The following is a 12,799-nucleotide window of genomic DNA, read 5'->3' on the forward strand; positions in this document are numbered from 1 at the left end:
TTTTTTTTTTTTTTTGATAAAAGGAGGCACAATTATCCCTTAGGCTCAAAGAGCCTTTTCCCATTTAGTATTATTATGAAAAAAATAGAATAATAAAATTAAGGGAAAAAGAAGGCAAGAAGCCTAAGAGGCAATGTGGCCCATACTCCCTGAGACAGTGGGAGACAAAATGAACATCCCTTCCCTCATGAAAGGTCGAAATTCTATCCATGTTGATGCTTCTACTGCTGCTCCTATTGGCCCACATGCTAGTATAGGTGTCACACTGCCTTTTAGGGAACCCACTCCCTAAAATTGAAAATGGGCGAGAGAATGCTACCCACTTGCACAACCCTTACGCTAGCGAGCAAACCAATGAGAGGCCTCGTGGAGGCATCTTCAGTTCATGGGGCGGGGTCAACACAATCTTTTTGCACCCACTTGGACACACACGAGTAGGTGTTTCCCATGATGCTAGACTGGGAAACCACACCATCAAAGAGAAAGTGGGATGGTTTAAGTGCACAATATCAGCAAGCCCGGATATCGACATATATCGGTCGGGAGCGGATGACTTTCCCTTACATTTCTTTAAAGAAAGAAAAAAATAGGACATTTTTACCCATGGTTCGTATGGTGATACCAATACGAGATTGGCCAAGTATCGGGATTGGTGGGTGTCAATACCAATCTAGATCATCTGATCCAAGACCGATACCTAAAACCATGAGAGACATACATTTTGTGGGAAGAAAAATAATGTCATTGTGGAATCCACGACTTATTATGTGGAAAGCATGGGGAAGGAATCCCTCTTCCTGCCAGGTCGTGTGGCACTTGTGCCTGAACACAGAGGGGGCAAAATGATAGCCCTACCTCTCGTGAAAAACGAAAAACCCACCTGTGTGATGCCTATGTGCGCCTCATCATTGGCCATGCACTACTACAGGGGTCACTCGACTAAGGCAGCATTCTTCGTCAAACTGGGCCAAACTCCAGAACCATCATGAAGTGCACAAAAATCTTTTGCGAGGAGGTAGTGAGTGGTAGTGAACATTGGAAGACTGGAGTGCATGCCAAGGCCCTCCTAACCGTACTAATACCCATATATAAACATAAATAAAATACATGATTTGACCCGTGACTAATCTTAGGCCATATATTCTATCTATTTAATGACCAGAAATGACATATCATTAATTTGTATCGTGATACAATAAATATCTTGTGAGATTTAAAAGAGCAACATATTCTTGTGACAACAATATTTTGATTTATTTTTAAATAATCCATTTGTAATATCCGTCGCTCAATCATATCTTTCTTTTATTGCCTTTCTAAAAGTCTTCTCATTGGAAGATGACATGTTTAAGCCTTGTATGATTGGGAACCTAAGCTAGTATCAAATTTTTTTTTAATGAGCTTTTCCTCGGCTTTCTCGTTTACTTTCCCAGATATAACAGGAAAGTATTGACCAAGCAATTTAAATTAAGGGTCCTCTCGTATACCCTTTAGGATTAGATGTGTTCCCCTCTATGTGGCTATGGGAGATACGAAATTATTTAAAATTCATTGTAGCAGTATGAGCATCAACCATGTCATTACATTTACCTGATGAGTAAATCATATTTTTTCGTTTGACCACTTGCAGTCATTCATTTGATATGAGAATGAGATTCACCATGATTTAATGTCATCAAGTAAACATGTATCGAACTTCTCAATCCTCCTCTATTGGCATGAAATTTTCACCTATAAATGCCACGATCTTTTAAAAAAAAATATATATATATATATATATATATATGAATCTATTGATGGGTAAGGGACAACAATGAGACATTGAAGCAAATCAATAATAACATAAGTATAAAATAGTGTTTTATAATTTATTATGCTGTGACTTGTTTGTATTTATTTATTTATTTTGATAAACTTGTGTTTCAATTTAATGTTATGTTTTTTCTTTAGTTAATCTAATAATATTTGTTGTCAATAAATAATGTCTTCTCTATCATGCTTAAAAAAATCTTTCTAAATTAGATTCTATTTGTTTCGGCGTGTTACTGTCGAAAATCCGTATGAGCCAACCCTGCACAAGCACAGAAGGCAGAGACCGGGAGGTATCTCCGGGATTAGGCCTCCGATGCCCAAGTCAGTGACCGGCAAAACAGTGTTTTTTACATGAGTAATGGTGGGTGTCGGCGTACCTCCTGTAGGTTCCTTTTCGGTTCCCTTTTATAGGGTTTCTCAGCCTAGGGTTTCGGGAACCCCTCCCTGGGAATCTTCTCCTCACATGGTTTGAAGCCTTGCAGCCTCTATCGAATGGGCGACACATGTTCCTCCCTCGGATGCCACATGTTCTCGCTTTATTGGGTGATAAATTCCGTCGTATCACGGCGTAATTCTCTCCTGTGCACCCAATGAAGTAGCTTGAAAGATTTTATACTCAGCTAATAGCATGTAAATCCCTTGCCCTTAAAAAAATCTAACCTATGGAATAGTTAGAAAGTTTTACCAAAAAGAGAAATAGTTATAAATTGTGGTATATTTGATAATGACTATAGTCATTTACGAAAAGAGAGAGAGAGAGAGAGAGATCATAACCACAATTATAAAAGTTGTTGAAATTTGAAACTGTACCCATTCAGACAGCATTGTTAAATCATTAATTTGATTCTTGGTCTTATTGATGTGTTAGTATAGCACTATTCAGTTTTTAACTTTATTTGCAATCTCTAGTGTTTGTGTCCAAAATTGCATCTCATGGTCCACAAATCTTATCTTATACTTCTATTAGAACTTTCACATAGCCTTTTTCTTATTTTTCTCCCAAAGTTATCTTGTTTTATTTGGAAAATTAATGAATGTTTTCATCATTTTTTTTTTCAAATATTACCCTCATAAAAATATGAGATAGCTAATGCATAATATCTTATATAAGTCATATCATCATCATATATTACTCTCTAAACATCGTTATTTACCATTATACACAGGTTTTGTCCATGACATTGGATTCTAATTTTTTTACCCCTTCTTCTAACAGGTCTAAAATTTTTTGTTACATATAAAAGAAGGGGTAGTGGATGAACAAAGTTGAACGTTTTCAACTTTCACAATTTATATTTTGTTTCTTTTTTGGAAACTTTTTACTTCTGTTGTTAGCATGCAGAAGTTGAAGCTGCTGTAAGATCTTCTCTTAACCATACTGACTGGTTTCAATAAATAAGCTACATAATTTACTTCTTTGTTTTCTTTATGATAGATAATATAAGACAAAGAAAAAAAACCAATATCAGTATCCTTATGATATTGTTCGCTTTATGCGAAATCTTTATGCACATCATGGGAATTTGGTAAGTGTTTAATCAGCATTAACTATTTTGATTATTAATATTTGCAATTTCGTATCTAACAACAGTTCAAGTTTTTTTTTTTTTTTTTTTTTTTCAGAAAGGAAAAGAAAATCCATTCTGACCTTGCTAAAGCATATCCTGGATTTCTTTCATACAAGACAGGATCACAATAGCACCACAATAGATAAAACTAATCAGACCTAATTAGGGTTTCGACGAACAGGTTGAGGGAGAAATCCTGTAGCACACAAACCAGGCCTCCAAAGGCCCTGTTCCGTTGGGATTTGCCTTTTTCTTTAATTGGAGATATTATCACAGGAAAGGGTGCTCTAGCACAGCTGAACATTGAGACAAGAGTCCCTCTGAATGAACTTGAACCACAGGTGTTGTTAACTTTTTTACTCTATGTGGCATTGAATTCTGGTACCGTAAGTTTTTTTGACAGATGCAGATGAAGAGTATGGGAGAGAACATTTTGGTTAAGTTTTTGATGATGATGATGAAGGGGAGAAATCAAATTGTGGTGTTTTTAAGAAATACACTTGTTTGTAGTTGTTGAAGTTAAATACTTTGTAAGATTTGAGTTCTCTCCTGTTTTCAATTGCACTAGTCCCTTTATTCTTGGGATGCTTGGTATATAGTTCTTAATATTTGGTTCAACATCAGACCAGAAGGGACCGGGTTCAATCGGACAGTTTTAAAAACGGGAGGAATCAAATTAGGAAGGAAAAAAAAAATATATATATATATATTTGGTTGATTGTCGTGAATCCTAGCTAGCCCAACACTTCAATATCTCCAACTTATACCGATCTATCCATGCTCATCTCTCAAAGGTTGACCCAATGTATCTGGGGTACCTAATATTTAGAGAAACAATGTCCGGGTGACCTGCCATGTCATAAATATTTATTTTTGGGATACCTCATGTTTTAGAAATGCAATGGTTGGGGTGTCTTTTTTATATTTTTAATTATGTCCATATATATTGTGCTTAAGCTTTAAAGGTGTCAATCAGTATGGTTCTGGTTTTTTGGTTTGATCCAAGATTTGAAATGTACAAATTAAAATCAAACCGAATTGATTCAGTTTTATTCAGTTCCTATAAGTTTTTGTTCTATTTTTTTCCCCCCTATATTTTGGTTTCATTCGCTTTTTATACCTCCTTGGCAATTCGGTTTAATTTATTCAGTTTTTTATTACCCTTTTTCAATTCGTACAAGACTTGAGAATATCTCGTAGTGGTCTTGAAGAAGCAAGGCACATAAGAGGAGACAAGCATAAATGTAGAAATCCAGAAGAGAAGTGAGGAGAGTTCACATTGAAGACAGAGGCAAAAGAGATAAAAGTAAAAACTGAAATCTTAAAATTCATGGTTTAACCTTTTAGGGTTCTTTTTTCAAAACCAAAGCCAAAATTTTTTTTCGATTCAGTTCATTTTAATTTTAAAGGATCGATTTTGATTTTGGTTCTAAATTGACCACCTTAATTTAGTTTTTTCCTCACCTTTCTGACCAATCTGCTACGACACCCAAGAGAGAGAGAAACCCACCAGTCTAGGATCATTATACTACTCCTAAAGATTCATTTGTATTAAACCCAAAGCGAAAGGAAAGCTCCACTCCATATGATGGACATTGAGTCAGATTACTGAATAAATATCCAAAGGTTCAAATGGACCACATCACCTTTGATCAAGCCACTTGTTATATTCACATAGGTTTTCCAAAAAAAAATATGTATTATATTCACATAGGGGAAAGTATTTCCATACAGACAAATATATTTGCATTTGAAGGGTCGGTGAAGTCGGTTGGTAGTTCTGGTTTTTCGGTTTGGTTCAGGATACAATTTGTACAAATCGAAATTGAACCAAATTTGTTTAGTGTAATGCACTAAAGTGGAAATAAGCATAAGTGCATGCAAAATGTAGATGAGAAGTGAGGAGAGTTGATAGTCGAAGATGGAGGTAGAAGAGACGAAGTCAAAATTTGAAAATCGTGGTTTAGCCTTTTACGATTCCATTTTCCATACGAAAAATAATTTCGAACTGATTCGTTCTGATTTTAAATGGTCTATTTTGATTTCGATTCTAAATTGATGAGTTTAGTTACGTTAGATTTTTCATCTCCTTCCCCCAATCTGCTACAAAACACATACACACACACATAGAGAGAGAGAGAGAGAGAGAGAGAGAGAGAGAGAGAGGCTACCATCCAAGGATCTTGCATTCTTCCTATTGGACGAAGTCGATAATACCTCATTGATGAAAGAAAACCCACCATCCTAGGATCATTGCACTCCCTCTGTTGTACGAAGTCAATAATACCTTAGAATTGAAAGAAAACCATCCTAGGATCATTGCACTCTTTCTATTGGATGAAGTCGATAATACTTCAGTGATGAAGGAAAATCCACCATCCTAGGATCATTGCATTTCTCCTATTGGACGAAATCAATAATATCTCAAAAGTGAAGGAAAACACACCATCTTAGGATCATTATACTACTTTTATTGGATGAAATCGATAATGCCCTTACCCTTATATGTGATATCTTCTCCCCCACATCTGAACCCCTCTCTCATTTTTCTCACACCCTTTGGAGTGGAAATAGTCCTTAAAGACCCACATTAATCGTTTCCACTGTAAAGAGGATTGAAACCCCAAAGAAAGAATGGTGCCAAAAGAATTCAAACTCAAGTAAAATACTTCTTAAGAGACTTTAGCCACTATGAATCACCAATGGACTATCTCCTTTGAAGCCCCTCTCACTTGACCGTGGCAGGACGAGGGACGACCAAGGATTCATTTGTAGTATTAAATTTAGACCCAAAAGTAAAGCTCCACTCCATGATGGACCATAATATTGAGTCAGATTAGTGAATAAATATCCAAGGGTTACAATAGACCACATCATCCTTACACGTGCTTCAAAAATTAAATAACGTTGACCGGTTACCTAAGCCACCTTATTGCATTAACATAATGTAGGGTATGCTCATCATCGCATTTGAAGGGCCGGTGAAGTCGGAAGTCGGTTGTCGGTGAATCCGCATTAGAGATTGATACCAATAAAATTTGACGATTCTTCTGAAGTTCTTTAAAAATGAAAGCTATTGACACTAATTTATCCAGACCTAAAATTCAATAGCTCCATTGAGGGAAAAGGTTTTCTGAGCTGCTGGAGCAGGTATGCTAATATCTTTATGTTTATCTTTTCCTTTTTCAGATGAAATGATTTTATTGCCTTTTAATGTAGAGATACTTTTTCATCGTAACTCATTGGTTTGCTTCTTAGAGAACCCTATCATATAAATTAATACTAAAATGGAATTCTTTGTAATCATTATCATCTCACATATTATGTAATTAATTCTGAAATATGTTAAGTTTGGTTATTAAATTTTACTTTACTTTATTTAATTCTTTTGCTTTAAAAAGCAAAATAAGTTTTATATTAAGAATTATATTTATCAAGGGAAAAGTTTCAGCATGTTGTCAAGGTGTTCAGGCAGTGTCTATCTCTCTTCCACCCCTTTGGAAAAGATCTCTCTAACTCTTCCCATGTCACCCGTCCATTGGTCCAAGCCTCCAATTTGTTGGCGCCTCAATATGCAGGCTCCCAGGCATTGGAAGGAATCCCCAATTTGCAATTGTGGTGATTATTTATTTATTTATTTGGAAAATAAGATATTTTTTCAATAAATAAAAATCCCACCAAATAACCTCATGAAAGAATTATCTATATTTTTACAAAAAAAAAAAAGAATTATCTATATTCTATTCAATGGGCAGTTTGACTAATCGATCCCCATAATAAAAATTTAGGAAAAAGAATGTTATCTCGCCGTACGCCCCTACACTAATGTGGGGTCAATAAAGAAACATGCAAGGGATATTTTCATTTTGTAATGAGTGGAGAGGTAATTTCAGGGGTTGTTGTGCTTGGTCATAAGGCCAATTTTTTCCCCAAAAAAAAGAATTAACACACCAATAAAAGTTTGTAGGCAGGTGAATGCCATTGGAACCCTTCACATATCCATATCTTGCCATCTCTGATAGGTACATATTTTATGGATGATTCTGAAATCAACTAGATCAATATCTAGTAGTCTTATTTTAAAAGGGGTTTCATACCATTTACTTTTAATTAATTAATTTATGGATAAATGTCGGACATGCTAGCGTTATGCCTAGCACAATTTTTGTATTTGTCCTCCCCTTGGATACCCCTTCCATTTTAGCACCCCCCATCCTTTTAATATATTATTGTTGTAGGGAAAGGGTTTTTGAGAAAGCTGGGTACATAACAGCCTCTCACATTAATCATTGTTTTACTCTCTTTAAACTAATTAATATAATAATAATGAATCTGAGGCGAAACTTTTTTTTTTTTTTTCCCTCTTTTGAGGGAAAGGAGGCACAATTATCCCTTAGACTGAAAGAGCGTTTTCCCATTTAATATTATGATAAAATGATAGCGGCAGTGTTGCCCCCCACACCCTAACATAATGGAGGGGGGAATGACCACTCCACACCATATGAGGTGAAAATCCTATCCCATTTGATGCTTCAACTACTGCTTCCATTGGCTAGTGTAGGGCCAGCCCTACCTTTTAGGGAACCCTCTCCCTAAAATTGAAGATTGGCAAGAGAGCGTTATCCCCTTGCACAGCCACTGTACAAGTGTCTAGACCAATGGGAGGCCTCGTGGAAATATTTTAGTGCATGGGGTGGCAGGCAATGCAGTCCTTTTACGCCCACCTATGCCTAGGCGTAGACATACTGTTTTCCGCGATGCTAGGCTCGGAAACCACACCATCAATAAGAAAGTGGGATGATTTTAGTGCATGGTATCAACAAACCCAAATCAACATATATTGGTTGGGAGCGGACAACTGTCCCCTTATATTTCTTTAAAAATTGCATTTTGTTGGAGATTTTTACCCACGGTCCATGTGGCAATACTAATATGAAATCAGCCACGTATCAGGATTGGTGTGTGTCAATACCAATCAAGATCAGTTGATCCAAAACCAATACCTAAAACCATCAGAGACATACATTTTATGTGAGGAAAAATAATGTTAGTGTGGACTCCGCAACTCATTATGTGGATGGCAAGGGGAAGGAATCCCTCTACCTACCAGGTTGTGTGACGCCTGTGCTTAAACACAAAGGGGGCAAAATGACAACCCTACCACCTGTGAAATATGAAAAATCAACCCATGTTGATGCCTCTATACACCTCATCATTGGCATATGCTGGTAGTAGGGGTCACACGATCTGGGCAACATTCTTCACCAAACTGGGCCGAACTCTAAATCCATCATGAAGTTGGTCTCATCTAATGAATGTGTAAAGTACGCAAGGTTCAAGCCGAATCAGGGTTCTAAAACTTTACTCGAAAAAAATGTTTTAAAACTTGGGAACAATCATGGGATTGGTGAAGGGCGATACATTTTGATAGCAATCCAGATTAGTCGATAGTAATCCAGATTAGTATGGATCGAATTGTATTAGACAGATTTACCCTTATTTTTTCCTAAAAATTAGATTTTTATTATAATTTTACCCTTAGACCATACATGTGGATGGGGATTTGAAAGATCAAGATAAGGATCGATCTAGGTTCATACCATTCCCATCTAACCAATACTGATGGCAAAGTTCCGATTTTTAGAACCATCGCAAAGTTGATAGATCGCACGCCACACGTTGACACGTATGAACTAAACAAGAGATCTTGACCTTACAACGTGGGATCCATCAAACATCAACGTGTCCAAGTTTTTTTACTGCTTTCCAAAAACGTAAAATAGAAAGTTTTGCCTTTACATCATCATCAATATGATATTTCCACGTGTCAGTGACAGCATTCTACTTTTGAATTTACCAAAACACCCTTTATAGCCTATTCTGTTCTGTTTCCGCCCGTTGGACCTTCCTTCCAACTTGTTTCCATATATAAAACCGATAAAGACGAGAGAGAGAGCCGCAGCGAACTTGAGCTCTTCAAGACTTCCAAGATTGTAAAAAGCAAGCGAAGCAAAACTTTTTTAAAGGAAATTGAAACTGTTACTGTGGATTGGATTTGAGTCCAAGCGATTAGAGGGTAACTCTTCCGATTTTGACGCCATTGTTGTTTCCTGAAGGTCTTAATTTTTGTCTTTCGGTTGAAGCCATTCAGCTGCTATTCAGTTCTAGAGCTTTCCGTTTCCGGCATCGTCTTTGGCAGTGAGAGATTTCAGATGTTTATACAGGACGGTTATTCTAGCGGATGTAACGAGCATCATCCCTCTTTCTCTTACTCGTCTAGCAGAGATGTGAGTTACAGGTACAGTCTCTCTCTTTTTCTTTCTTGATTGGATCAGGTATTGTTGTTTCTTCTACTGCTTGAAGTTCAAATTACAGTTTTCGATATTTTTTGGGGTTTCCTGTTGTGTTTGATTTGAACCCAGATGGTTGGAAATCAAAAACTTGATGGCGAGATTTGATGTTTTGCTTTTGTGAAGAACACGATAGATTTTTGGTATTGGAATTCTGACGTGTCGGGGTAATCTGTTGGCTTTCTGGGTTTGGGTGATTGAATTGATTCACTTGGGTGGTAGTAGAATTTTAATTACTTGATGGAAACTACAGAATTCTGGGTGCTTAATTTATTTTACTCTGGCTTTTTCAAGCTGTGGGTTTTAGCGAATTTGAGTAATTATGTTCTTGAGTTGCTGCCAGAATATTCTCTCTCTCGATTTGATCAGCTATTTTCGTTTCCCCTAATGTTCAGACTTCAAATTCCAACTTTCAATGTTCTAGGGATTCATTGTACCGTTTCATTTGGACCCAGATGGTTGACAATTGAAAAATTGCGGGCAAAACTTGATCTCGTTTTTGAGTTTGGAGATTCTGAGGGATTGTAGTTCATAATCTTGAATAGTGCAACTTTTGCCTTGCTGGATTGTTTAGTACTTGCATCAATTCGCTTGGGTTGTTGGTTGCTTGGTGCTGTTGCCTATTCATGCAGTGGGAGTTTAGCAGAGTTGAGCTATTATGGTCTTTAGTTGCCAAACTTCAAATTACAGTTAGAATCCAGTTGGCTTTCAAAATTTTGATAACACTAGTAGTTTGCTTGATGTAATCTACATAACTGTATTTCTTAAACTCTACTGTTTGCCTATTCTGGCTGTGGGGTTTTAATGGATTTGGGTAGTTGTGTTCTTGAGCTGCCAACCAGATTTCCGCCTGGTGTTAATCTGGTACTTAAATTAATTGATCCTAGATATATGAGTTGGTTCTTTAATTTGAATCAGATGGAACTCATCCACTAAGCCACCATGTTTGGTATTTATTTTATATGCTTGCTATGTGGAAAGGACAGAATTTTTTGCTTTAGGTTAAGATTGGATTACATATTTAATTTAGTTCTCTCTCCTGTGATCCAAAGATTCAATAGGATTACACACACACACTTGATTTGTGAAAGTAAGGGAATGATCTCTATTCATCATACTTATCAATTTTTCTGTTTATTTGATCTGCTTGATTTGTGGAATTCAGTGAATTATAGTTTAATTTGACCACTAATTATTATACCAATCTATTTCTTGAGTGGGTTACACTGGGTTCTAATTCAAGATATTTTTTATAGTGGTATTCAGTGAAAATTCTGAGTTCGATTTGCTATCGTTCTGGGTTGTTAAGATTTGCAAGGTAGTTAGGAAACCTGATTCAACAAATTGGTATTGAGAAATATATTCTCCTTAAAAAGAAGTGTTGCTCCTTCAGAACTTGCATCCTAAAGGGATATAGTGGCTGTTTGAAAATGTTTGCTGTAACTGTTCTGTTTTTCCTGGCATTGGGGTGCTCTGCCTGCACCACAAGTGATGTCTTGAAGTTTTCTGGTGAAATTCCCAAATTTGTCCAATAGATGGTCATATCCTCATCCCCAAGATGTGCGATAGAATATCATATCTTCTTTCCCTCTTCACTTCTATCCAATTCTAATATTATGACGATTTTCTCTTCCATTGTCTCTCTAGTTTGATTCAGTCCCTTAATCTCCCCAAAATGTATCCTTCTCAACATGGAGTGCTCCCCACAAATTTGAGCCATGAAAAGATAGTGGTTGTTTTGGAACTTTCCCCAGGGGCATTTTGCTGTTCCCAGTGTGGTGAGCTCTGTCTCTGGTGGAACTATCAAGTCTGGAGAGCTTCCATGGAAATTCACTAACTCTTTGGTAGAAGCTCACATCATCTTTCCTCCTCCTTTTCAATCCAGTTTAATTACTCTGTTGATTCTCTCTTCCTACTACTAGCATTTATTTCTGGTTTTCTCATAATCTTATTGCTTCCTTCTTCAATAATTTTATATGACATGATTTAGGTATTTTTTTTATCATGTGGATGCTGCTGGTCATTGCTTTTAATTTTCATTGACAAATCATTTTCCCTTCATGATGCAGTTGTGGTTCCTGTGGTTATGCACTGAACTTAAGTTCCTCCAATCGGGATACCTCAACTATTGGATCCAAATATGGGAAATCCTTAAAGAGAGGGATCATATCATTCTTTTCAATCGATGAGAACAGATTCACTCAAATAGATGAAATCTGCTGCATACCTTACTTCATCTCCAAGAACTACTGGGGTTTGTTCCGCCGGAGTAAATCTCTTCTCTGTCGTAAATGTGGGAACCATATTGGCTATGCATACGAGGAGCGTACCTCTTCTAGCCTCACGCCCGATGGATCAGACATCACCTCTGGAAAGGGAAACTCTGTTTATAAAAAGTATGATATCAAAATACGTGCTCTACAACCCTCATCCTCAGAAGAATCTGGCGTTCCTCTGGTTATCTGATGTACATTGGCAAGATGTTTTTGTGTTTGCCATGGTCTGCTTAAAGAACCACCCAACAACCAAGCAGGCTTGAGAAGGACTATAGAAATGTTATCTTAAATGTAGAAATGTTACAGAAAATTCAGATTATGGATGGTAACTGTGCTACAATACATTGGTGTTACCATTTGGATCGCTTGTATAGTAGAAAAAACATAGGGAGCTGCCATATAAAAACATCCACGAAGGCTGCGTCTTTGAAATGTTGGTGCAGGGTTTGTGTTATAGGTGAACTGATGATGACAATCACAAAGTAGGTTTTATTATGTAAAGGTATCCAATGTGCTATATGTAGGAAATCACAGTTCTTTCCCCAATCATGTTTAGTTACAGGTTTTGATTATTGTCTATTGTCTACCAAAGACCTGAAACTGTGTTGTGTTAATGAAGATGCAAGTTCATCCCTCAATTAAAGATGATTGATTAGTTTTATGGAATTAGAAGAATGCTATTTCATGCATGAAAACCAGTAGCATTTTCTTTAACTTCTTGTAATTTTGAATTCACCTTCAAGGCTCTGTCAGATTTTAATCCATGCATCTGTATCTGCCTCTCTCTTCTTCC

General features: G+C 36.7%; 1 protein-coding gene across 1 annotated transcript; it reads left to right on the forward strand.

The window, feature by feature from the left end:
* The first annotated feature begins 9,323 nt into the window (after positions 1 to 9,323).
* Positions 9,324 to 12,667, forward strand: LOC122058530 (uncharacterized protein At4g08330, chloroplastic-like). The gene is made up of 2 exons (XM_042621189.1): positions 9,324 to 9,678; positions 11,800 to 12,667. The coding sequence occupies exons 1-2, from the start codon at positions 9,593 to 9,595 to the stop codon at positions 12,194 to 12,196; spliced, it is 483 nt and encodes a 160-aa protein (XP_042477123.1). The 5' UTR covers positions 9,324 to 9,592; the 3' UTR covers positions 12,197 to 12,667.
* The last annotated feature ends 132 nt before the right edge of the window (positions 12,668 to 12,799 follow it).

Source organism: Macadamia integrifolia, chromosome 2, assembly GCF_013358625.1.
Source record: "Macadamia integrifolia cultivar HAES 741 chromosome 2, SCU_Mint_v3, whole genome shotgun sequence".
Taxonomy (NCBI): Eukaryota; Viridiplantae; Streptophyta; class Magnoliopsida; order Proteales; family Proteaceae; genus Macadamia; species Macadamia integrifolia.